The sequence below is a fragment of the Plectropomus leopardus genome, chromosome 18 (assembly GCF_008729295.1).
Source record: "Plectropomus leopardus isolate mb chromosome 18, YSFRI_Pleo_2.0, whole genome shotgun sequence".
NCBI classification, from domain to species: Eukaryota; Metazoa; Chordata; class Actinopteri; order Perciformes; family Serranidae; genus Plectropomus; species Plectropomus leopardus.
In genome coordinates, this window is record NC_056480.1 from 13909028 (window position 1) to 13934165 (window position 25138).

At 40.7% G+C, this 25138-nt stretch overlaps 1 protein-coding gene across 1 annotated transcript in view; it reads left to right on the top strand.

The window, feature by feature from the left end:
• csmd2 (CUB and Sushi multiple domains 2) overlaps window positions 1–25138 on the top strand; it is a 285801-nt gene that overhangs the window by 245734 nt on the left and 14929 nt on the right. The window contains exons 50-62 of the mRNA XM_042506230.1: window positions 1620–1808; window positions 4570–4755; window positions 4962–5156; window positions 5473–5646; window positions 5764–5937; window positions 6749–6922; window positions 11264–11452; window positions 12271–12444; window positions 13746–13928; window positions 18175–18351; window positions 21559–21738; window positions 23052–23225; window positions 23429–23602. Of these exons, the coding sequence (XP_042362164.1) occupies window positions 1620–1808; window positions 4570–4755; window positions 4962–5156; window positions 5473–5646; window positions 5764–5937; window positions 6749–6922; window positions 11264–11452; window positions 12271–12444; window positions 13746–13928; window positions 18175–18351; window positions 21559–21738; window positions 23052–23225; window positions 23429–23602 (2343 nt within the window). The remainder of the gene's footprint in view (window positions 1–1619; window positions 1809–4569; window positions 4756–4961; window positions 5157–5472; window positions 5647–5763; window positions 5938–6748; window positions 6923–11263; window positions 11453–12270; window positions 12445–13745; window positions 13929–18174; window positions 18352–21558; window positions 21739–23051; window positions 23226–23428; window positions 23603–25138) is intronic.

A 25138-nucleotide genomic window follows, 5' to 3' on the forward strand; every position in this document is an offset into this window, starting at 1 on the left:
TCCTCTAGCAACTGGCCATTTCACTTCTTTCACTCCATCCGTAGCCTCTCTCACTGTTCCTCTGTTGTCTCACTCAAAGTCTGGCTCTGTCACTATCTTCCTTAGTGTCTCCTTATGCTCATATGTCCTTCCCTTTGTCTGTATCACTACACCCCTCCCTCCTTTATTCTCCTCCTCTCTATTATCTATTCCAATCCAGTCACCTGCCAATGTAGATCTTATTCCTCTGAGCTGCAAGGCTGATTGCAGTGAGACGAGCTATGTACTATAACAGGCAGAGAGGGAAGGAGCGAGGAACACAGAGAGAGGAGCAAATGAGTTAGACACAGACAGAAGTGAAGAATTGAACTCAAGGGTGGCTCTGTCACAGTGATTGACAGGAGAAGGCCTTGCCAGGAAACATATAGTAGCTCAGTTGGTGTATTTAATATCATTGGATTGAAGCATTGAGTTTAAGGGTGTTAAATTCTTTACCCACGTAGCCACCAAGGGGGGGCATTAATGAGAATTCATCCCTTGATTATTCTGGAGTGGACATGTGCTTCAAACTTGAATGCTACACTTAAAAAAAATGGCAAAAGCATCAAGTACAGCTACTGTGTTTTATCTACCAAAAAATCTAACTTCTTTTTTGGTGAACCTCAGTGTCATATTCCACCTAAAGTCTGTTTTATCTAACTTCAGTTCCACAAAATGAACTGTCAGCTCACTTGAAAAGTCTCACATTCTCTGTCTCGTTGGAACAATTTGTGTGAGACAGCAACATCCCATAAAACGCTGAATACATATTGCACCGCTGACATGGCTGTAAGTTTTTATACTGAACAGGAGTTTTATCTGATTGCATGGTGCTAAAAATTCCCGCTGACTTAAAAAGGAAGGCCGTTTTCATTGCCACATGTGAGTGGCTTGACTCTGAATCTGCGTTTTTATAGAACTGTAATGTGGTCATAGTGATTAAGTGTAATGGATAATGCACTTCAGTCCTAATCTCTTCTCACAATGAGAACCATTTTATGTCTCATAACCACGTACTGTTGCATCACAATGTTTTCCTTTTTCACAGTGTGTGTTCTTATTTATTTTCCAGTAGGTGTGTGGTGATGTCATGTTATCTTAAGATCTACAAAATGCAATTCAGGCCTCAGAGTGTCCCTTTCTTTGAAAACCATGGACCTGTTGCTGCCACCATTTGGGATGATAAACGATTATTGCAGCGGCCAATTTAGCCAACAAACAAAAACAGATACTTTGTTCCTGTTATTATATATCCATCACTTTTACGATCCTCCTCTGCTGCTGCTGACAAACTCCAGTTTCGCTTTGCAGCACATTAGTTTCCTTTAATCAATTTTCCTTGTCTCTAGTCTGCAGTTTTTGCCTTAAAGAGATTGTGTTGTAGCGCTTGTATTAATACATATCCTCCTTTACCACGCCAGGCAGAGAAGACAGATGCAAAAGAGATTGGGGGCTCTGTGTTACTGAGGGCGCATTAATCCTTCACCTCCTCAACACAAACTTGCATCATCTTGCATCATTATTGGGTTTTTATGCTTGTTGCTCTTGATTTTATTGGTACTCTTATTTATATCTTCACCTTTTCTTTTCTTTTTTTATAGCGGCCTATTGCAGCCCTCCGAACAACCCTGTGAATGGCACAGTGCACAGTCTGACCGGCACTAAGCTGGGCAGCACACTTCGCTTCAACTGTGACCAAGGCTTCCGCCTTATTGGTCAGAGCAGTTCCACATGCACCCGGACTGCACAGGGGACCTACCAGTGGAATGCACCAGTGCCCCTTTGCCAAGGTAAGGTTGCAATCATAGTAGCAGATCATGAGGGAGGCAGAGAGGGTTGGAAGTTGTGAAGAAAAACATAGACACAGAAAGTTTTCTTAAAGGAATATTTCACTCCATAAATGATCATTTGCATATCAGTTTCTCACCCAGTGTGACATTGAATTTGTGAATTTTTTTTTTTTTTCTGGAATGCCTTCACAATGAATGTAGGATCATTGTGAAGGAGAAAATACTTGAGTTGTAGGGGTTCATGCTTGGCATCATCAAAACTACGTATATCAAAACATCTGTTAAAAAACTATCACAAAACGTGTGCATTATAATCCAGGTCTCCTTTATTCAGTTGTATGTTCAGTACTTCCCAAACAGACAGCCCTTTCCAATGGGGAACTGAGAGTGAAACTTATCTATGCTCTCTTCAAAGCCAGATTCCGTCGATTAAAACAGTAATTTTGCCTCACTGAACTGAGGCGGCTGGTCTACCACTACCTAGATGTCTAATTTGTTTGTGTTATTGTGTGACTTTGGTGATCCAAACTAACCTTTCAAAACACCAAAGTAATACAATAAACCAGCAGCTCCTGTGTTCAGTAAGGTTCAATTTTGTTTTTTACCAGTAGGGTTTGGCTTTAAAAAGAGTTCCCCTTCAAAAAGCCACTTTTGGGAAGTACTAAACATACAAGTACTTGGATTATATTGCACATGTTCTGTAAGAGTTTTGAAATGGATGTATTCATGTAGCTTTGTTGTTGTTAAACATGGCCCCTAACACTCAAATTCATCAAGAATTTTCTCCATTTATGAAGTCTTTGTTCACCTGAGGCATGTGAGAAAAAATAAGTTTTCTTCCCAAATACAATGTTATACAGGGTGAGTAATTGATGCACAAATGGTCATTTGGGGGTTAGGTGCTCCTTTGATTTAGGTGAGTTTGGCAGGACAGTTTCACATGGCTAATGCTGCTCAGCTTGTCAAGAATTTTCCTTAAGTCACATTTTGTTGATATCATTGTGACTGAGCTCATTTGGCATTTAGTTGCACATCTTAAAAGGAATGAAATGAACCTTGAAAACAAGAGTTTAACATTCATGCCAAACTAAGCTAAAAAAACATGTCTGTAGCAAAATGGATTTTGTAAGTTCAGTCATTCTGATTTAAGTTGATTGAAAAAACGATCACTGAATCCATTTGCTTTGGATCAAAGTATGATTTCAGCTGACAGTGTGCCATCACCAACAGCCCCTCAGCCTTAGGCATGCTTCAAGGAAGCTCACTTCACCATTCCTCAGAATCACTTTGAAGATAACATTGCATCAGATTAATGATATTTGGTTTACCTGAGCTGAATTGTTTGATATGTCAGTCTTATGGATTATAGTCACAGTTATCTGCTTGTCACAGCTCTCACTTTTTTCAGTGATTGAAAGAACAATAGCATTTAGGTTCTTTCAACTGAGACTGACACAAGAAATTAGCAAAGTTAAAAGTATATATAAAATCATAGCTATTAAGGCAAGATGTATCCACTTTAACATACAACTTGTACAAAATGTTATTTTAGATTTTACAACACTGTGATGCTGTTGCGCCATTCATTGATTTACATATTAAGTGAGTTCTCCATTGGTTTGGGTTCAGATATTCTGTTATATTCCATCACAAACGCTTAAATCTGAAAGATCTTCTTCCAGAGTCTAATTTTCAACCAGAGTTATTGAAGCTATACTTGATAACTTGTATAAAAATAACTATAGTCGTAACTGCTGAAACTGTCACAACATCTACAAAGTATTAAATGAGACAGATAGTCGGAAAAAATCACATTACTTCTCCTGCTGCCTTTGATGGCATTTACTCGAATCAGCCACGGTGCACCAAAAACAGCTGGTCAGAGCTAAGGAGTCTGTAGTGCAGCTGTCAATCATGTCTGTCACACAGCGCTGATTAAATATGAATCAACATTCTGTCACTCCATTGCACATTTCTTGCTTCAAGAAACATTTTAGTGCATTCTTTCGATGTAAAATAAGAAAGTTTTGACTGAGCCACCATGTTGGAAATGGCTGAGCCGAAACAGTGCTCTGCCCACCACCCCGAGTAAACGTTCTCTTTTTATAACTAAACAGTACACTGAAATATGATTATGAAAACATTTGAGGTGAGAAATGTTCAGTGCAGTAACAGAATCTTGATTCATATTCGATCCGTGCTGCCTAGTTTGACAGTTTTGCCGCAGTTCCTGAGCAGTGAATGACATGATTGACAGGTGCGTTAAACGCTCCTTGGCTCTGATCGATCGCTTGTTTCGTTCACATGAGGTAAGGCGATTAGAAGCAATTCGAGGGACCAGAATAATATATTTTTCACAGATCCTCTGTCTCACGTATAAATATGTGTATATAGTAACAGTTTCAGCAACTATGACAAAAAGTTAGCAATTTGATTTAATAATACCAGCTGAAGCAAAAACTGAGAGCAGCAGGGCAGCCATTCAGTGCCTGGTCAAGTCTGCCTCAGGTGTAATCTCTACCTGAATTGCATGTGCTCCCTCTAGACTTGATTGTTTACAATTGTGCAGATGGCTGCCTGAGCTAATGTTTACTGCACATCAATGATGACTCTGAGACTGTGTTTGCAGAGGAAGCCTATTGTGAGCTGACACTCTGCATACAAAATTGGTATTTAAATACACTCCACTACCTTTGCTTTCAGTCTACCAAACACATTTTTCATGTTTTTTCTTCCCTTTACATTCCTCGTTATCCTCTAGTCATGTCCTGTGGAATGCCAGTGCCTCCGGTCAATGGCAGTATTGTAGGCCAGGACTTCTCTTTAGGAGCCAGGGCCACATACCAGTGTAATTCAGGATTTCGTCTCGCCGGGCCTGTCACCACATCTGTGATCTGTCAGGAATCTGGGAGATGGAGTCCCATTGAGGCCCCGCCCAGATGTATTCGTGAGTACATCTCTTGCTTTCACTTTATTTAGTTGCAGTATTACCACCAGAAGTCTTAAACCTTGACATATTTAAAGTTTTAAAACCTACACCGAGTTCCAAACATTTTCTGCAGGTTTGAGATTAAAACCCATTTGTCATTTGTCGGCACCAAACATAAACAGCTATTTGAGTTAATGACATTTGTTTATCCTCTGACCTTCCAGCGGTAACCTGCCCTGATATCGGCCACTCAGCTGTGGAACATGGGAGATGGAGGCTGATCTATGGTACCCAAAACCAATATGATGCTATAATGATGCTCATATGCGACCCAGGGTATTACTACAGGGGTCAAAGGGTTATTCGCTGCCAGGCCAACAGCACCTGGAACTACCCAGATCCACGGCCAGTCTGCGACAGTAAGTGTAACTTGCACATAATGATCTAATTTCCAACAGTTTCAAGAGTTAATGCCCTCATTTGCACTAAGAAATAGAGAAAAACCTTTGCCAGGAAAAAAGTAATTTGACAAGGATGAAAAATAATTGCATCCAAATGTATGGTATTCCACTGTGACATTACGAAAAAGAACATAACTAAACAGTCACAAATCTTCTAACCAAAACAAAATGAATGAAAGCCAACAAAACCATTTTCCACACAAAACAAATTAGTGTTGTTGATTATTTTTGTCCGTATGGGATTGTAACACATGATATTGTTTTCTCATTTCAGTCATCTCCTGCGGGGACCTTGGGACTCCACCAAATGGTAACAAGATTGGAACACTGACTGTTTATGGAGCCACTGCCATTTTCTCCTGCAACACAGGATATACATTGGTGGGTTCTCGGGTACGAGAGTGTATGTCTAATGGGCTTTGGAGTGGAACACAGGTCCAGTGTCTAGGTGAGATCTTCAGCACCCATAAATGATTATAACATCAAAAAGTCTGTTTAGTTTGCTTCAGAAGTTAACACCAGCGTCTGACCTTGACCTTGACTTTTCTTCTTCATTCATCAATAGCTGGCCATTGTGGCACCCCGGAGCCCATTGTGAACGGACAGATCATTGGGGAGAATTATAACTATCGAGGCAGCGTTGTGTACCAGTGTAACCCAGGATTTCGTCTCATTGGGGTGTCGGTGCGAATCTGTGAACAGGATCACCGGTGGTCAGGACGTACTCCTGTCTGTGTCCGTAAGTGCCAGCAGTTGGTTATTAGTAAAACAGTGTATGTGTATGGTACAGTGTATAGTTTGACTTCTCACCTGCTTAGATGAACAGATTTGGGCTTTAGACTAACAAGTTAGGCTGGTAATAAAGAAAAAACAAAGGTATCGAGACATTTGACTGGTGACTTTTTAAAATGAATTTGTTAGACTAAAAAAGTAAAGATCTATCATCAACAGTTCAGCTTTTACTTTTTGTCTGTTGTAATGCAAATGTCACCATGTACCTTATCCCCTTGTGAAATGTCAGGCAGGTATGGGGGTGTAAAAAAAGAAATACCTTCCGAGACTATTGCTGATCGATGATTTGTAATCACTGCAGACATCTATTACCTAGGGATGCTCTTATCAGGCTGATACCAATCGCTAATTTAGTGTGATTGGAACTGAGGCATCTGGTACTGATCACCCATTAACTCCTGTTATTGAACAGTTTTACAGAAAGTTTCTGCTTAAATTACACTCTTAACTCCACCTGTGTCTCATGCCTAAGTTTTACCATGACATTTCTAAAGATGGGGTAATTATTCCAAAATAAACACTGTATTTCTCTGTGAAGCAAATCACCATCCAAGAATGTTTTAAGCAAAAAGAATTTGGATCTTTACACACCGTCTACATTCAGTGCTGTGTCTGTACAGCATTGTTGTTGTTATTGCAACAATACCTTTTTAAATCCAGCCCTTCTTTATTCAGGTGTTTGATATTAAACCTTTAGATTTAATTGAACTTCTTTGCAAATGTATAACCATGATTTTCTTTCTCCTTTTTTTTTTTAGCCATCACATGTGGTCACCCTGGTAACCCCACCTTTGGTATGACCCAAGGAACCCAGTTCAACTTAAATGATGCCGTGCGCTTTGTCTGCAATATTGGATATGTTCTGCAGGGGGCTGTGAAATCTTCCTGCCAGGCCAATGGGCAGTGGAGCCACACCCTCCCCAGGTGTAAAAGTAAGTGTCAAGTAGATGCACAAGCTAATCTGTTGGTCCAGAGGGATAATGCATGTGTGATTTTTGGAGAACCTCATGCCTACAAATGAATGATGAATGCAAAGAGTCAGCACAGACTGAATGTATGTGCCTGATTGTTTGTACCTTTTGATGCAGAAGGCAGTTAGACATAAATCATCGCTGAAATGCATTTATGATCACAGCACAGTGACATGTTGCTATACACAGGGTTCCCATGGCCATGGAAAAGCTGGACAATTCATGGAATTTCACAGTCACATTTCCCAGGCTTAGAAAAGTCATAGAATTAGTAAAAATCATTGAAAGTTTTGGAAAGTTCGTGGAATTTTGTTGTGTGCAATGAAATTGTTACAGTAATCTTCTGCAGATAACCTTCCACATAATGTAAACTAATGGCGAATGACGTAACGTAGCTCTATGTGTCGATCCATGAGGTTTTGTTTATCATCAAGTACATTTCTCAGTTTTCTTCCTGTGTTCCGTCTCTCCCTTCATGTATGCCAGCTAGCTCAAATTTAGTCTGAAAAGAGTTTAAATCTGATATGTTTGAAAAATGCAAGAAATATCATTCCTTAAAAAGTCATAGAAAAGTTTGAAATTTTGTCCGTAAAAATCTGCGGAAACCTTTTTATATACATTTTTAAGCATCACACGTGTTATGACACACATCACACACATTGCTAATGCACAGTGATGACACTGTCAAAAAATGTGCTCCTTTCCACGTGCTTCCACGTGTTTTTTTTCTGTTCTCATCCATTTGCGTAAGTATGTATTAAATTACCTTCTGTATTGTACAAGGTCATATCTTCTGCCACCAAAGATGACCCCAATCATAGAGAGAGCGGAGATGAAGCGCTGAGACACCCAGAGGGAGAAAGAGTTTTAAATGACGCATATTAGGGGAAATTGAAATGAAAAACCAAAGAGAACCCTGGATTATTTAATTACCACGGTCTCAACCACTTGGTCCGTGGAGGTTCCGGATAATATTTACATTTGATGTTATTTCCTCTTACCCTAGCTACCTCTGTTCCACCCTAAGGCTCACCTGTGTGTCAGGGAAACAAACCTAGTTAATAACCAGGCAGAGGCAGCCAAAAACAATCACAGGATCCTTGAGCTTGTGTGAAAGACAGCAGCCTTTGGAGACCAGCATCCTGGCTTTTTGCTCAGAATAAGAAGTACCCTGCTCTGCTTTGAAGTGAGGCAAGGACTTTTAATTTGGCAGTGTTTTCGCGACAAGCAATGTATCTCGGCACCCACGTCTGTCTCTTAGTCCCCACTAACTGAGGGCTTTGTGACAGGCACAGAAAGAGGCCGCTCGCAAGGTCGGGCCCTGTATGTGACAAGGCGGTGACAGAATCAGTGACGGATTGACTTATGAGTTTGTTTTAAATGAGGAGAGAGGGGATTTTTTTTAGACGTTTATGAAGGGATGAGGAGGCTGCGAGTCCCACAGGAATCCTTCAGTTGTTAAAAAAAGATAGGAGTACATTTGACTGCTGCATGCATAAGCAGGCAAGATTTTTCTGCCAGACGTACGTCTTAAATCGCTCCGCTCTAGTAGTGGCATCATATTAGCATTGGCCTTGTTTCCATGCAGATGCTGACTCTGAGATGCATTTTGTGTGAGATTGTGTGTGTGGGTGAGTATGGGCATCTGTTTTGATAGCACATTATCCCCACTGTTGATGTGGAGACATAAGTACCTCAGAGGTCTTTTTGTCAATCAGATTTATCACCTTAATTACAGCATTCTAGACATTTGGTGAGGCACGCTCTCCTGTCTGTCGTGTACTTCCTCCTCTAAGTGGAAAACTATACGTGCTGGGATGACATCCACTTTGTCCATCTCACCTTAGCTAAGCCGAACCATCTGCATTTTTAAGCCTCCTTGCCGGCGCATTATGTTTTCGGGTTGTCCATCTGTCTGTCGGGAACATTCTTGTGAATGCCATATCTCAAGAATGCCCAGAGGGAATTTCTTCAATTTTGACACAGAAATTAACTTTGACTCAACAATTTACTGACTTGATTTTGGTCACCAAAGGTGAAGGTCACGGTGACCTTGTCAGTCTCATTCTTGTGAACACAATATCTCAAGAACACCTTTAGGGATTTTCTTCAAATTTGGCTCAAATGTTCAGTTGACTCAAAGATGAACCAATTACATTTTGGTGGTCAGTGGTTAAGGTCATGGTGACCTGGTGTTTGTCTCATTCTTGTTAACATGATAACTCAAGAACACCTTGAGGAAATTTGATGTAAGCATTCAAGTAGACTGAACGTTGAGCTGGTAAGAATAAGGCGTTCAAAGGTCATGTTCACTGTGACTTTGAATCCATCTCATTTTCGTGAACGCAGTATCTTAAGATAGCACTGAGGGAGTTTCCTCAAATTTGGCACAAATGTCCAAATGAATGAACTGATTAGAATCTGCTGGTTGAAGATCAAGGTCATGGTGACCTTATAAAAAATGTTTTTAGCCATAACTCAAGAACCTTGGGTGCCCACCTTGAAACTGTGCTAATTGTAAAGGTCTTCCGTGCTGCCCACGGGGAAGATGTGTTTGGAGCATTCATGTTTTGTAAACTGTTAAGTGCTACTTGACTGGAGCGCAGAGGCATACAACGGTGTGGCGTTAACTAGTTTCAGATGGAGATTTGTTGTGGATAAATACAGCAGGCAGGAAAAAAAAGGTAAGGGTGGGTTAGAAGTCAATCAAACAAAGGTAATGATTTCCACAGTCCGGATTTTAACTATGAGAGTCTGTAGGCTCCATCAATAATGCAGGGAGAAGGAGAGCACCGCCGGCCCAGCCAGTCTGCCATCCCTCTGTAATCACCACCAATTTGAGTCACAGCAACAAAGCCACAACAACACCTTCTTTGGATGATTCGTGTGTGTTTATTTGTCTTTCAGGGATAAAAGGCAAGAGACACAGGACAAAAAAAACCCCTCTCTGACACACCACTTACAGGGCCGTTACTTGGCGGCCATGAGGAGGATAGGGTGACTGGGGTCTCCACTTCTGAGTGGAACAGAGATGAATTACCTCAGCCCTTCTTCCCCTCTCACTTTTATTCTTCTTTTCCTTTCATCCTTTTACTTCCTCCCTGCCTGCCCACTGGGCCACACACAGAAATGCACCAGGAGGTCAGTCGTTTTAGATGACTGTTGGATCGCTTTTGAGCCCATGTTGCCTGGGCACATTTATTCAAAACTGAATTCCAAGCTTGGAAAGTCTCGTGCTGAAGCAGCTCCACTGCTTCAAATACACTTTGTAGTGTTATTATGCGGTAAGTTGTAAATGATGGCACCATGGGTCAGCACTCTACTGGAAGGAATACATTATAATAGGTATTTGGGGGGTGATTTAGCTGTGCTGGCCGGCTTGGGAGCATGAAAATGAGCAAGCTTTTAGGCACATTAGCATACAATGGGTTCATTTTGGCTGTGGCAAAGGCACGCTCACGGGGCAACACTGGCAAGGCAAACTGGGGCATAATGGTTGTGTGGATAGTGTTTTAGAAGCCATTAGAGTTTCTGGCATCATAGTACATACTTAGTTGTGGTTCACAGTGTAGACTAGACAGCAAGTGTTACTCACTGTGCTCTGACTTTGTTGAAGCCTTGTAAGGTTTTGGTTTGCGTCTTGTATCTGAGACTCTTCAAGATGGATGGGTGCGGGTAGCAGTCGTAGCCTGACATTCTGTCATGAATTTTAATATATTCTGCACCATCAGGGCCTCTTCCTGTCTCACTCTGTACAGCAGCCCCCCTCACTGTCCCTCGCTCCTCACTCATCCCTCATTCTCCCCTTCCCTAACTCTCTCCATCTGGTGCTAAACTGACATGGTGCCTCTTCTCCTGTGAGCTCCCCATCCATCACCATCTCTGCACCATGGCGGCCAGCAGGAGACTGGCTCTAATGAAGCAAATGTTTATTTCCGGAGCCTGCCTCCTACTTCATTTGGATTGGGGTGGATGGATAGATGCTGGATGGGTGGAAGTAGTAAATGAGGAAAGGCATGGACAAAGGAGTCAAAGCAAGAGCAAAAACTCTGCTTGTAAATTGGGCATGTTGCCTCTGTGTGACAGAATGTCATTTATTTATATCAAAATAAGTGGTGTATTATCACAATCAAAGGTCCCCACTTGTCATTCCTGACAGCAACATTTTACATATAATCATCAAAGAACAGTAAATCATAATGTCCGAGTCGAAAACCTTATTTAATTGAAACTAAATGCTTACACAAGATTGCCTTTTTTTTTCTCTGGCTCCTTACACCTTCTCTGCATCCCTCTCTTCAGTTGTGAACTGCACAGAGCCGGGTCATGTAGAGAACAGCATCAGACAGGTACTGCCCAGCGGGCCTCATCGCTACAGCTTCCAGACCACCGTGTCGTACCGCTGTAACCCGGGCTACTACCTGCTGGGCACCAGCTCCATCTCCTGTCAGGGGGACGGTACCTGGGATCGCTCCCTGCCCAAGTGCCTGTGTGAGTACTTCAGGGGTTGGTTGTTAGTGGCGCTGCATGAGTTCCAATATTTTGTACAGTATATACTGAAGAAGAGGACACTAAAACTGTGATCTTGCCTGACAACACCTACCACTCCAACCTGAAAAAAAATCATCATTAAATAAAACAAAAAGCAAAAAAGTAATAAGAAACTGATTTCCATAAAGCAAAAGTCTTTTTTTCCTGCTGTTTTAGCCTTCATATTAAAATAAAATAGTGGTAAATGCCCATCAGTTTCTCTTAGCCGAAATCGAAGTCATCAAATAACTTATTTTGTCTAGCCAAGAGTTCATATCCAATAAATATAACCGTAATATTATAAACAAAGAATTCAAAGAGCTGGAAACAGCAGATGTTTTGCATTTTCCTTAAAGAGAGACAAAATTGATTAATTGATCACAACTGTTGAAAATTGTTTGTTTTTTTTAACTCTTTGAGCCCCTGCTCAATGAACGAACTAGCATTTCCATACCTACTGGGTTTACATCCATTCAGTGCAGGAAATCTTTGGCATTTGTAATCTAAACAGACTCCGTGTGATAAATTGACAAAGCAGTCTGATGGAACAAAGTCTCTTAATTGTCTGGAAAGTTTCTTTGATAAATTGGGGTCTGATTCTGTGAAATGTAGTGCTAACAAACACAAATTGAATGTCACCCAACATTATCACAATGAACGGTTTTACTTAAATAAGGCAATCTGTTCAGTATGTGGTGTATTTATCAGTTATTCACCATTAGGGTTGCTCCACTTCCTCATTGGCCTCTTCCTCTCATCTCTCTGCTCTGATTGGACAGTGGTGCTGTGTGACCGCCCCAGCATGCCTCCCTATGCCCAGATCTCCGGCGACCGTCGGACAGTAGGCTCAGTCATCCGCTACAGCTGCATCGGCCAGCGTACCATCATCGGCAACACGACACGAATGTGCCAGCTGGACGGCCAGTGGAGCGGCTCGCCGCCACACTGCTCCGGTATGGAAAACTACACCCAGATTGACTGTCTGACAGTTTGGAAAGATAAAACTGAAAATTACACTGTTTTTTAAGCTTTCTAAGTTGTTTAAGATCTACTTGAATTAAAAGATGGGGACTAACACATTCAGGCTATAATATTTACATCTATCAGCTGGTGTAGAGCCTTTTCTTATTCTCTTTGTAACTCCCTGCTGTTAATAATTGATTAATTCCGATGTAATACCACCACTCAGCCACACCAATGCCCCTGTAATGCCAGGCTTACAAATAAAGAGTTTAGGTGGCAGCTGTTAGCAGGTAATGAGCAAAGTAGGTAGAGCAAAGATGGAGCTGCCTGTCTGCTCCATAGGCCTCAAGGGCAGAGAGAGTGTCCTCTATAAAACTGCTTTAATCTGCTCATATTAACTGAGGAACAGGGACGCCCACACCTCGGCAGGGTTATGAAGCACTATAAAGACATCAGCCTTCATACTCTCTGTCCCCCTACAGCGATTCGCCTCAGAGGTCCTCCTAGTATACTTAACACACATGAGAAAAGCCACGGGGGTGTCCACTCCACACATGCAAATGTGCATGGCATCAATACAAACACAATCACAAAGGTGTGACACAACATATGCAAACACAGACAGTGACAGAAACACAAACTGGCACACACAGCAGACCCACAAGCTGGCAATAAAATGGCATGCTGACAGTTTAATGTCACAATTCATGACATTCATATATTCCGGGGATTGCTAGTGTTCTCTCAACGGGCAATAAACACAACCTTTTTATAAAGATTTGCCCGACTTTCTTAGCGATGCACTATCGGAGTGATGTGCACCAGCACCTTGTAAAATGAGGAGCAAGAGCAGTACACAGCAGTTCTAAATGGTTTGTGATTTTTTTAAACGGAAGACGTGAAATTATGAAGCAAGTAGCAAAATGTATGTCGGGTCAGTGGAATGAAAAATGACATCCTGTTGCACATTTTCTGCATGTTGAACAAACAGATACAATGAAACGTAATGTGATGTGAGGGATGTGATGTCCTATCGGATGGCAGTCGGGGGGATGCAAGTGTCTGTGTTCCTTTTGTAATCCCATTACAAGAATAGTAATAATAACAATAATAATAATTATTATTATTATTGTTATCATCATTATTATTATTACTGTTGGTATTGTTGTTAAAATGTGGAGAGTACATTTCTAATGTGTCGCCACATTAGTGATAGTCTCATATTTTCAAAAATATGAGCTTTTTTCGCTATATTTGTCACATTTTGTTTGTTTTTATTTTAACTTTCCAGGTGATTCTGCTGGGCTGTGTGGAGATCCAGGCATTCCCGTGCACGGTATCCGTCTGGGGGAAGAGTTTACAGTGGGCAGCGTTGTACGCTTTAGCTGTGAGCCCGGCTTCATGCTGAAGGGTTCGCCAGAGAGAACTTGTCTAGCCAATGGAACGTGGCTCGGAACCCAACCTGAGTGTCATGGTAAGTATACCTGTATTTACTGTTTCTTCTTCTCTGGCAAACATGGTCTGGTCAGGTCATGCTGCACAGAAATGTTTCTATCGGTGCACTAGGAAGGAGACTCAGACCATTTGTCAGACTCTGGTTTCAGGTGTATTTTCTGTGTTGGTGGCTGTGGGAACATGAGGTACTGAGATCAGTGCTTCTGACTTTGTGGTCCTTACGTAACCCAAGCGGGACCCATGTACGCATACTTGGTGGCAAGACAAGCACACTGACAGTGGGCGTTTAACGCTACAGAGCCTGTGTTATCATCAATCAAGTGATTTTTATAATCTCAAGGCTTTTGCCCCAAGAGAAGAAGTTTATGTTAGGGTCTGGTAAGGTGGGGGTAAGATAAGATCAATAGACTGATTGAGATGGCATCGGCCAATTTGTGGTGACGAGGGAGCTGAGCTCGAAGGTGAAGCTCTCAAATCGTTAGTCAGTGTAGGTTCCAGCTGTCAAGGCTTTTGCACATTGGGTCCATTGTTTTGCCCAGAATTGTCATGCATCTAAAAATTTATGCAACCTCTCATTGTTTCAATCACATTTGCACACTGACTCCAAAACATTCATCAGTCATTAAATATTTTTGGAACTGCTTTGATTTTCTTATAAAAGGGAAATGTGTCTTTACATTTTGTCTCGTATTGCAAATTTTCGCAACAAATAGAATAATAAAATGCATCAGACTTGGTGTGCAATGTTTCTTTGCATAATGTTTTGGTTTTTTTTTTCTGGGATGACGTATGAAAAAAACATATCTAAAAAACCGAACTCAGTGTGCAAAGGCCTTTTACGTGTGGCTGTGAGCTTTGGGTATTGGCCAAAAGGGTACAACCCTTTAGGGAGAGGGTAAACAGCTTGGATATCGGTGAAGAGTAGAACAGCTGCTCTTTTGCGTTGAAAACAGCCAGTTGAGGCTGTTCAGGAATCTGATCAGGATGCCTTCCCCTGTGCACCATGGAAATATTCTGGACACGTCCAACTGGAGACCTCGGAGCAGACCCAGAAGACTATGGAGGGATTACATATCCCATCTGGCCTGGGAACGCCTCGGGATTCCTTATGAGGAGCTGGAGGACATTGTCTGGGAAAGTCATGCTTGGGCTACTAATTACATTGCTAGCACTGCAACCTAAACCTGGATAACTGGTGGGAAATTAATGGATGAATGGTTTGACCGACTTTTGAGGAGCAGTGATGGATGAACACAATATTTGACCATCTAGTAACACAAAAAGAAGCCAGCTGTTAAGTTATGACTGTGCAGTAACTGAGGCTGATTTTCACTGAACTTCTAATGCACCGTGACAGTGATTAAGACATCTACATTTCAATTCAGTAACTTGTATTTCTAAGGATGTCTTTCCTTTAGTGTATCCTTTTTTAAAAAGTTCCTTTCGTCTTCCTTTCCTCACAAGTTTGCTTAATCACTCCCATAAATATATAATAATTCTAGATAACTAATAATTTCAGGGCTACTAGACACCCAAATAATTTTCCTCACTTGGAGTTCATTGGGGCTTCAGTAAAGGTTTTAGAATGTGGTTGCTTTTCTAAGTGACTGTTTATATTTCATCTTCTCTACATTTTGATGTCTTTTCAGAGCAAATCAACAAACCCTACCACTGAATTGCACATTTTAAGCCATAGAGTGTGACGCATACTGTAGTCAATGATTGTATAATTAGCTGCTGCCTTTGCAAATTGAATGAAAGGCTCATCGCAAATTTGCATGTGTTTTGTGCGTGTTTGCAAAAATGGGAAACAGTGATTGAGCAAGAGAGAATAGAGGACATAACAGCGAATGCTTTTCTCTATTGATTAAACACCATAAGGCTTTTATTTATTTATTTTTCTTTTTGCAACATCCAGTCTGCTGCTGACACCTAAAAAAGCAGATTCTCTGAAAATGTGTTTGCATCCGTCCGATCGATCTGGGTCTTACAGGCCCCACACTATCCATTATTATTGCAGAGAAAGGACAAAGACATTACAAACTGTGAAAAAACTAAAGAGTGCACTGCTTTTTCTACTGTCAAATATCTTGCATGCAGAAGCAAATAGAAAGAGTATAATAGAAAGACACCGTCTCATGATCACAAGAGATCAACTTGATCTAGATTATCATCAAATCAGTTACTATCAGTAGTGTGTAGAGTTTGTTTATTTTTGGATTATGTTTCCTGTCCATTTTCCTTTCATATCAACATCAACTTTATAAGTAGTAATATTGTGAGTTTTTTTAATTGGTATTTGTGTTTTAATCTGCAATTTTTTTATTGCATAAATAGCCAGCAGGGTGTGTCCAAGGATTTTTCCTTATCTTTCAGCAACACGAAAATAATTAGCATTCACAAAGTTGCAGATGAAGCTCTATCTGCACTTACATTGTTTTTAATTTTTTGCCCTTTTCTTACTCCCCATGAACACACAGCCCCTCTTCTTCCCTCATCGTTGCATACAGTGTTTTATTTCCAGAAGCTTCATCCTGTCTGCCAGACTGTTTTCACCTGTGCTCTTAACACCCCTTACACACACACACACACACCCCTCTCGGCACACCGGCACCTCCCTCGCCTCACTCAGTCTCATCCCCTCTTACTGTGTGTGGTATGCCCAGTAGCTGAGGTTGCCCACCTGTTCTCGGTTGGCACAGACTTCAAGGGCCAGGCCACATCTGGTCATTACGAAAGGGCGAAGCCCACAGGGCTCTGAGGGCCCAGGGCAAGCTGGAGACTGTAATGAACAGAACCATCGCTGGCGGCCGGACAGACACCAAGGGACTTTGTGAGCAAAGGATGCGTCCATCAAAGCAGAGTTACTTATGAAGTAGGACGCGGGGGAAGATGAGGATGGTGGTAGGGTGGGCGGATGAAGAGCAGAGGGAAAGGGCAAACAAACCAAGTGAGGAACTAATATCAAACACATCAAGGAGTATGAAGGGAACCAGCCCAGATTTTGTTTAATTTACAGGACAAGTCTTATTTAAATACATGTAAAGAACAGTGCAAAAGTCTTAATCAATGCGTTTTGAGAAACTTTACCTTCATATTTACCAGAAAAACGAAAGATTTCCATTTGTGGTTTAATGCCTTTTAGTGATCATTGATTAAGGTGTATGCATGACTTTTAACAATTTTATTTACTTCTACATTACTGGGTTTGAATACTTAATTTGACGTTTGGGCATTTGAGTTGGTAGCTGGAAATGTTAGAGGGATATTTAAACCTCAAATCAAAAGTAAATACATTTCCTCTTACCACTAGCGCTATTAATCAATCAGGCTTGTTTTGGAGTGAGTTGCCAGGTGTTGGAGATATTAGCCGTAGAGATGTCCATCTTCTCTCAAATAAAATGGAACTAGATGGCACTCAGGTTATGGCGCTCAAAGTGCCAAAAAATACATTTGAAAAATTCAACAGCAATGTCTATTCAGAAATCATGACAGTTACTGAAGATAATCCACAGACCTTGTTGTGAGCAGTTTCATGAAGGATTTCTTTTCTCTCTAACATAACTACACCCACCAACTTCATTTCAGCATACAAGGAAGCTTATATCTACTAATGGACGGGAGGCTTGTGACTGCATGAGATGTAAACATTAATGGTATCCTCCTCGGCTGAGCTGTAATGTAAGCTAGCTCAGTGGTGCTTGTTGAGCCAGCTGTTGATGCACGCTTCCTTCTGTGTGGGGATACAGATGGCAGGTGTAGTTCAGTTAAAATGAAATAATTACATGAAATGTAGCCTGCATTTATGTATTTTAGCTGGAGCACCAGGAGCCAATTGATTGGGTTTCATTATTTTCATTTATGTGGTCAATATCTCCTACACTTGCTACTTATCAGAATAATCTAGATTTATAAATAGCACTACAGTTAAGAGGGAAAAAGTGTATTTTTAACTTGGGATTGAACTGTCCTTTCAAATAGAGAGAAAAGTAGATGGAAAAATGGAGTGCAATGAGAAAAGAGTAATAAGAGTGTGGAAAACCTTTCATCTATAATTCAGGCTTTACGCTCTATTTTTTTTTTTCCAAAAAATGCTTAGATGAAGCAAAGGGTGCTGTGGTACTGTGCCAACACACTAATTAACCCCCACCCTTCTTCCCAATCCACACCACACACACATACATCTGAAACACACTTTCTCCTCTGGTTGCTCAGGATTAGGCAGTGAATAAACTAATTTCCCTCTTTTTCTCACTTGTTTTCAGTGATCTCCTGTGGCAACCCAGGGACTCCCAGGAATTCCCAGATCCTGATCCATGATGGTCTGACGTTTTCCAGATCCATTACTTATGCCTGCAGGGAGGGCTACTACTCTACTGGCCTGCTTACCCGACACTGCACTGTGAACGGGACCTGGACCGGCAACATGCCTGAGTGCTCTGGTAATTAACAGAGATGGAGCCTCAGTGTATCTATGCTCTGTGCTTATCTTTTCGTCCACATTTAAATTGAAATTCATGCTTCAGTTGGAGGACACTTTACTGTTTCTTTGGCTTATACAAGTTTCTGAGCTGTTACCTTGTTGACTTCCAGCAGAATACATATCCAGACCATGTAGCAGAGGGGAAAGCTAGATATTTAGCAGTGTATTTAATGTTATGCAAGAAATGGAGGAAAGCCTGGAAGTCATGCTAATATCTTATAACACAATATTTTATTTTCATTTTGTAACAAACTCGAGGATCCCTGGGCTAGTGTGAAGAAAGTGGTTCGAGGCATGGTCCACTCAAAAGGCACAAGCGTGACTGACAGCCTTTTATCATGACTTTACAAAAGACACACAGCTGCTGTACAGAGCCAGGAGACCCCAGCAAATAGAGGTCACTAAGAGGACCAGTTTCTTCTGAATGGAGAGGATAAACCTTAAGCAGCACCATTATAGATTTCAGAACTCAGTAATCCATTGCAGTGAAAGGGTACATGTTGACTCACTTCTGTAGAACATCTTTAGTGAGGGAAGGACATGAACAGGACCACTTTTAGTTGAATGATTTCCTTTGATATGTTAAAAACTGTGTGTTAAAAAGAGATTTACCTGACATTCCTGCCAGTTTTGGTAGTTTCCTCTTTGCATTTTAGCTATAACTTACTGTGTGCTTTCACTCCGAACCTGTGTGGTGCAGTTAAACTCAGATTTATATACAAGGTACAAGGTAGATTTATTAGTCATTTTACTTCAGGTTTAAGAAGAAATTAAAGTTGACCCTAAATCCTGCTACATCTTTTTGGCGTTGAAGGAGGAGTTAAGGAGTCTCACAGCCTGGACAATGAAGCTGCTCCGTAGTCTGGTGGTTCTGCAGCTGATACCTCTGTATCTTTTTCCACATGGCAGCCGGGTGAACAGACTGTGGCTGGGGTGGCTGCTGTCTTTCAGTATCCTTTGGGCTCTGTGCAGACACCTCACTTCACCAAGGTCACTGGTCTGTGAATGGGAACCAGTTATGTTCTGGGCAGTTTTAATCACCTGCTGTCAAGCCCTCCTGTCCTGGGCTGTGCACAAACCATGCCAGTTAGTGGCATTTCCATTCAGTGTGCTTTCTATTGCTCCTCTGTAGAAGTTAACCAGGATCTTGCTCTGGATTTTAGCCTTCCTTAGATTTAACCTGGGTGATAGGGGTGTGTGTCTTTGCCTCCTTCTTTCTAAAATCAACAATCAGCTCCTTGGTTTTACTGACGCTGAGCAGTAGGTTGTTCTCTGTGCATCACTCTGCAAGATTGTTGATTTCCTCCCAGGATGAACTTTCATCGTTGTTTGTAATACGGTCAATGATGGTGGTGTGGTCCACATACTTCACAGTAGAGTTCTCCCGGTTTGTTTGGGCTGGTGTGAAAGTTGTCAATCAAACCCTGGTGCAGACCAAACAGCTGGACTGAGACGGCCTGAAAAGATGGCTCTCAGTCCATTTCCAAACAGACTCTGGTGCGGTTCCTTTGTGATTTCTACAGGTTAACCAATAATAAATCCACCTGCTGATTGTGAAATCTGTCCACGATGTCGTAATTGATGCTGATGAAGGCCAGAGACATTACATTTACATTATTACAATTACTAATCCAGTCAGTTGCCTCTGCTGAGCCAATTTTTTCATGATGTAAGCTTCTTAAAACATACCTGCTTCAAACATGGGACAGGAATGTCTGAAGCAATATGCTGTGGGAACAGACATAGCCAGCAGCAGCCCTGATAACGTGATTGGTTTTCAATCCAATAATAGCTGACTAATAACGCCTACAATCAGTTATTTCTCTGTGAACTCTTTGTGACACCAAAGAACATAAATATAAACACTTTATAAGTGCTGCTGCATTAAGTTTTGTCAGTCACTGGATTTTGATTTTCCCACATGGTCTCTGATGATGTGCTGATGATACAGAATGATAAATGCCAAAACTGTCCAAGTTACCTGTCAGTCAGTAGAATATCATGTTTATGTCTCTTGGGTGGTTTTTAAAAAGTCAATGTGAACAGGAATCGAACAAGAACTAAAATGCAACGGTGTATCATTTTTCCCGTCTTGGTCTGGACCAAATGAACCTAACTACAGGTGTGAAAGTGCCTTAAGAATAGTGTTATGCAAGAGGAGAGATGTGATCTGACTGTTTCTCAGCCCTTTACAGTAGGTATTGTTACAGGGTATGCAGTCCTAGATAGACATTGTGGCTCCCGGCAACCCAATCTTACCAGCCTCAGTCAAGAGGAGACACTCAGAAGGACCCAGTTTCTTTACCATACTGGGAATTTTGCTGGAATATTGTTCAGATGCATTTCATAATTCCTTTTTTTTCCCATGACAACTTAGCGCAAGTTGTCCTTCTGTGCCCTGGATTTCTCTTTCTCAGACATTTGCAGCAGAGCTGGGCTATGATGCTGCTGAGTCACACTGTGGAATTCTCACTGTTGTTACTCCATCACACTGTTTCCCCCGCAGGATGTAAAAGTATGATCAAGAAGAAATGTGGTTCATTTTTGGAGCTTTGGGGAGCTTATGTGGAGGGATACCAATTTCAAGATTTAGTCTCTCTGCACCTTAAAAGCCCTAAACTGGAGACATCAAAGTACAGGGACAGTTTAGGCTTTTTTTTTTTTTTTTACAGATAAAACACATTAAACAACACTGTCAGTGATGTAATATTTATATGCATATAAACAGAATATATAAATCATCCAAAAGTGGTTGTCCATAAATGGAGTGCTAATTACCTGTGAAGACAAATCAACTGTATTGCTTTTTAGATTGTTAAGTTTTGTTTGTGAGGTGAATTGCTGGTGTCAAGTGCATAAAACGGTTCATTAACTCTGAGACTCTATTCAGTGTGCATGTTAAATAGTTTGTTTACTTGCTTGTATTACATCCTAACGGTGTGACATTGATCTGCTTTAACGAGTACAATCAAATGTCAAACAAATTAAATAATCAAATAGCATAGCTCAGACATGATGAAATAGCAAGCTGTACCAACTTTTCTTTTGATTTATATTTGTTTGCTGAGACTAAACAATGTTCCTTATGTTATCCACTGTGCTTGTCTTTTTTGTGGAATTATATTACCCATATTCATCTGTTCTTTACCTTGTTTTGTTTCTGCAGTAATCAACTGTGGTGACCCTGGGGTGCCAGCCAACGGGGTGAGGTTGGGCAATGACTTCACCTACAACCACACAGTTAGTTTCCAGTGTTCTCCTGGTTTCACCATGGATGCGGACCGGGCCTCTGCTCTCATCTGCACCAAGGACCGCACCTGGAATGGCACCAAACCGCACTGTAAAGGTAAAGTTGTGTAAGATGATGTGAATGAGTGATGAGATAAATCTAGATGATTGCACAGGCTACAGGAAATGAAGAAGGGATTGAAACTGAAAACCTTATTATTCTTAAGCGCTTTGAACTGTTTTTAACACCCAAAGTCTTATTATCATTATATTATTTAAACCTTTTATATTATTTTTGCTCATTCTTTAACTGTTTTATCTCTCTATCTCTCATTTTTACATTATATTGTTTTAAATTTGAATTGTGTTATTTTAACATTCAGTTGAGTTGTTCTTTTGTATTATGTTGTTTTCAACACAGCACCTTGAACCTACTTCTGTCTTTGAAATTTATAAATAAGACTGCCTTGCCTTCATTATGTAAGGCTAGAAATGAATGTTACAGGTATTTTTCAAACACAACAGAGAATTTTTACTTTAATATAATATGTGTCGGAAAGAAGAATACTACATTTCTCTTTTGATACAATGGCAACAAAAAAAAATCCTAGCCACACAAAATAAGATAATTGAATTCTTTTTTAAAAAGTTATTATTATTATTCTGCCTGCCTGTGTCTCTGCCTCCAGTCATGCGGAGGGTTCATAGGGGAGAGACTGCCGTAACAGCCACAGGTTTAGGCCCAGGTTATTCTCCTCCCTGTTGTTTCATCTTTGCAGGGGAATACGTAAAGAGCTACATTTCCATTTCCATTTTGTGGATTTACAAATTAAGGAACTTAAAAATAATTTTAGATAGGGTTCCCATGGTCATGGAAAACGGGCCAGGCCTGGAAATGTCATGAAATAGTCAAAATCATTAAAATTTTTTGAAAAAGTCATGTAATTTAGGATAACCTTATGTGTCATGTAACATGTTTCTGCTGTAGCTGCCGTAACGTAGATCTAACATATGTCGTTGTGTTACAATGTTTTGTTTACTATTACATAAGTTTCTTAATTTCCTTCCTGAATTTTGTCTCTCCAATAATGTATGCAGCTAGCTGAAATTATGTTTGAATAGAGTTTTAATCGGATATGTTTGAAAAATGCCAGGCAAATTTGACAAGAAAAAAAAAAGTACACGTTCTTTAAAAATCATGGAAAATTTTGAAATTTTGTCCGTGAAAATGTGGGGGAAACCTGTTTAAAGACAATAAATGGATATCGTTTTAAACAAGTGGCATCAAAAAACTATCAAAAAGGATCAAAGTATCAATAGTTTTACAACATTACATGACACTAATACTTACTTAGACTGAAAAGCATCACATTATATAAACAAATAAACACAATTCATTAAGTCCTGCAATATTTCCCTGTCTCCTTGTAGCGATCGTATGTGGTCCACCACCTGTCATCCCTAATGGACAGGTAGTCGGCTCAGACTTCACCTGGGGATCAAGCATCAGCTATTCTTGCAACCAAGGTTACCAGCTGTCCCTGCCCACTGTGTTAACATGTCAGGGCAACGGCAACTGGAGTGGAGAGAAACCCCAGTGCTTCCGTAAGTGGCACCATGCTGGAAAGCATAATTACATTACATGTCATGCCATTCTGACAATTTTCTCACCCAAGCACGTACATTATCAATGTCCCTTGTGTGACATTTCACCCCTCTTTGGAAAAAATTGAATTAAGACACAATATGGTTAGTAGGTCACCTCACATCACCCTGTTTCTCTCTGTCCTCCCTCTTCATCTTTACAGCTGTGTTCTGTGGAGACCCAGGGATGCCGGCTCAGGGGAGGAGAGAGGACCGAGGATTCACCTACCTCTCCTCGGTCTCCTTCTCCTGCTACCCTCCCCTCGTCCTGGTGGGCTCCACTCGGAGATATTGTCAATATGATGGCACCTGGAGTGGCACACAACCCTCTTGTATAGGTGAGCTACTTGTTTATTCCTCCTAACATATTGAATATGTGAAAATTATTATTTTTTTTTATTTTGTTTTTTATTTTTGCAGCAACAATTAAAAGTAATCGCACCAGAGTTAGCTAGCAGCTAATTTGCATCTGTTGTCCCTGGGCAGGTAGACAAAAAACAACAACAACAACAGAAGAGAATAAACACCACATAAAACAGCACAATACATAAAAAGTCCATCAGTGTGAGATAATAAATACAATCATAGACATAAAGGCAAGGCAATTGGTGATGACATCTTTGTGCTGACTTTAGTCAAAGCGTAAGGCTGGTTCCACACACTGCAAAGCTTCCCACAGTACTTGATGTAATAATCAAAGCGAAGACATACAGGCAGGGGCTATGGTGGTTGTTGGCTGCAGTGTGCATGCCCTGTGGCCTTGTTCTATAACGAGAGCTCAGAACATTGAGTACTACATGTCTTTTACGTTTATTTAGCGCTGTAACACCACAATCAGTGTGAGAGAAGCTTCCCGTTGGCAGGCTTGCATTCTGCTCTCTCGTGTTCTCCCCTGCAGTCCCAATTGCCTTTTGCAATCAAGGAATAATGTATGCAAAACCCATTTGACCCAGCTAACAAGCTATATTGATTCTGTTTTTCCATTTTGATCGTTGTAATTAATTAAACCAAAACAAAACATTTATTTCAACTATTTCAGAATAAACATGGATGTAGGCATAATGTGGATAAACTGTAGTGTAGACTGCACCAGAGGCCCATTTCACCAAATTTGCAACATGCAAGACGTGACTTGCAACATGAGATCAGTTTGTCTCTTGTTAATTGTTACATACTTAACTTATCATAGCAAACACAGCACTTGTGACCCATGCATGGATACAATCTACAATTTGCAAGTGACAAACAGTTTTGAAATGTGAAACTGCAACCTGCATGTAAGCACCGCTCGCAAAAACATTTTTCTGAAACTGACTCCAGTATCAAACATCACACTTTTGTTTTGCCCCTGTGTCATCAGAAATATTGTTCGCTGCAGCAATAAACATCCCCTAAGCAATAAACTTCTTTAAACGAGTAGGAGTAATACCATTTGTGTTACAAGGTATAAATTTGGATGCTGCAGTTAGAAGCACTCAAGGAAATCACACTGTGGTCAGAAACAAATTGCAAATAAAGTAAAATGTATTGTTCCAGCCCTTAGGTCCATTGTGGTATTTGATGTGCTGTAAAATATGCACTCATGCCGAGCCTTTGACCTAATAACCGTTAGTTTAAACATTAATTCATTATAGCCAAAAGTCACCATTAACTCCACTGCCTGTGCATCATTTATCAGCCACTTTGTTAGGCCACTGCTGAAAAGCCATAGTGCCTGCCATGTGGGAAAGGTTAAACTAAGATTTAGTGAAATGTAATCTATAAGAAAGAGATCCTGTGTTGTAAATTTACAGTATGTAGCTACCCCTGATGTTGCTTTACATTTTATTATGAAACACCTCTTTGTTGCAATAAACTCATTGAAAAAAATGGCC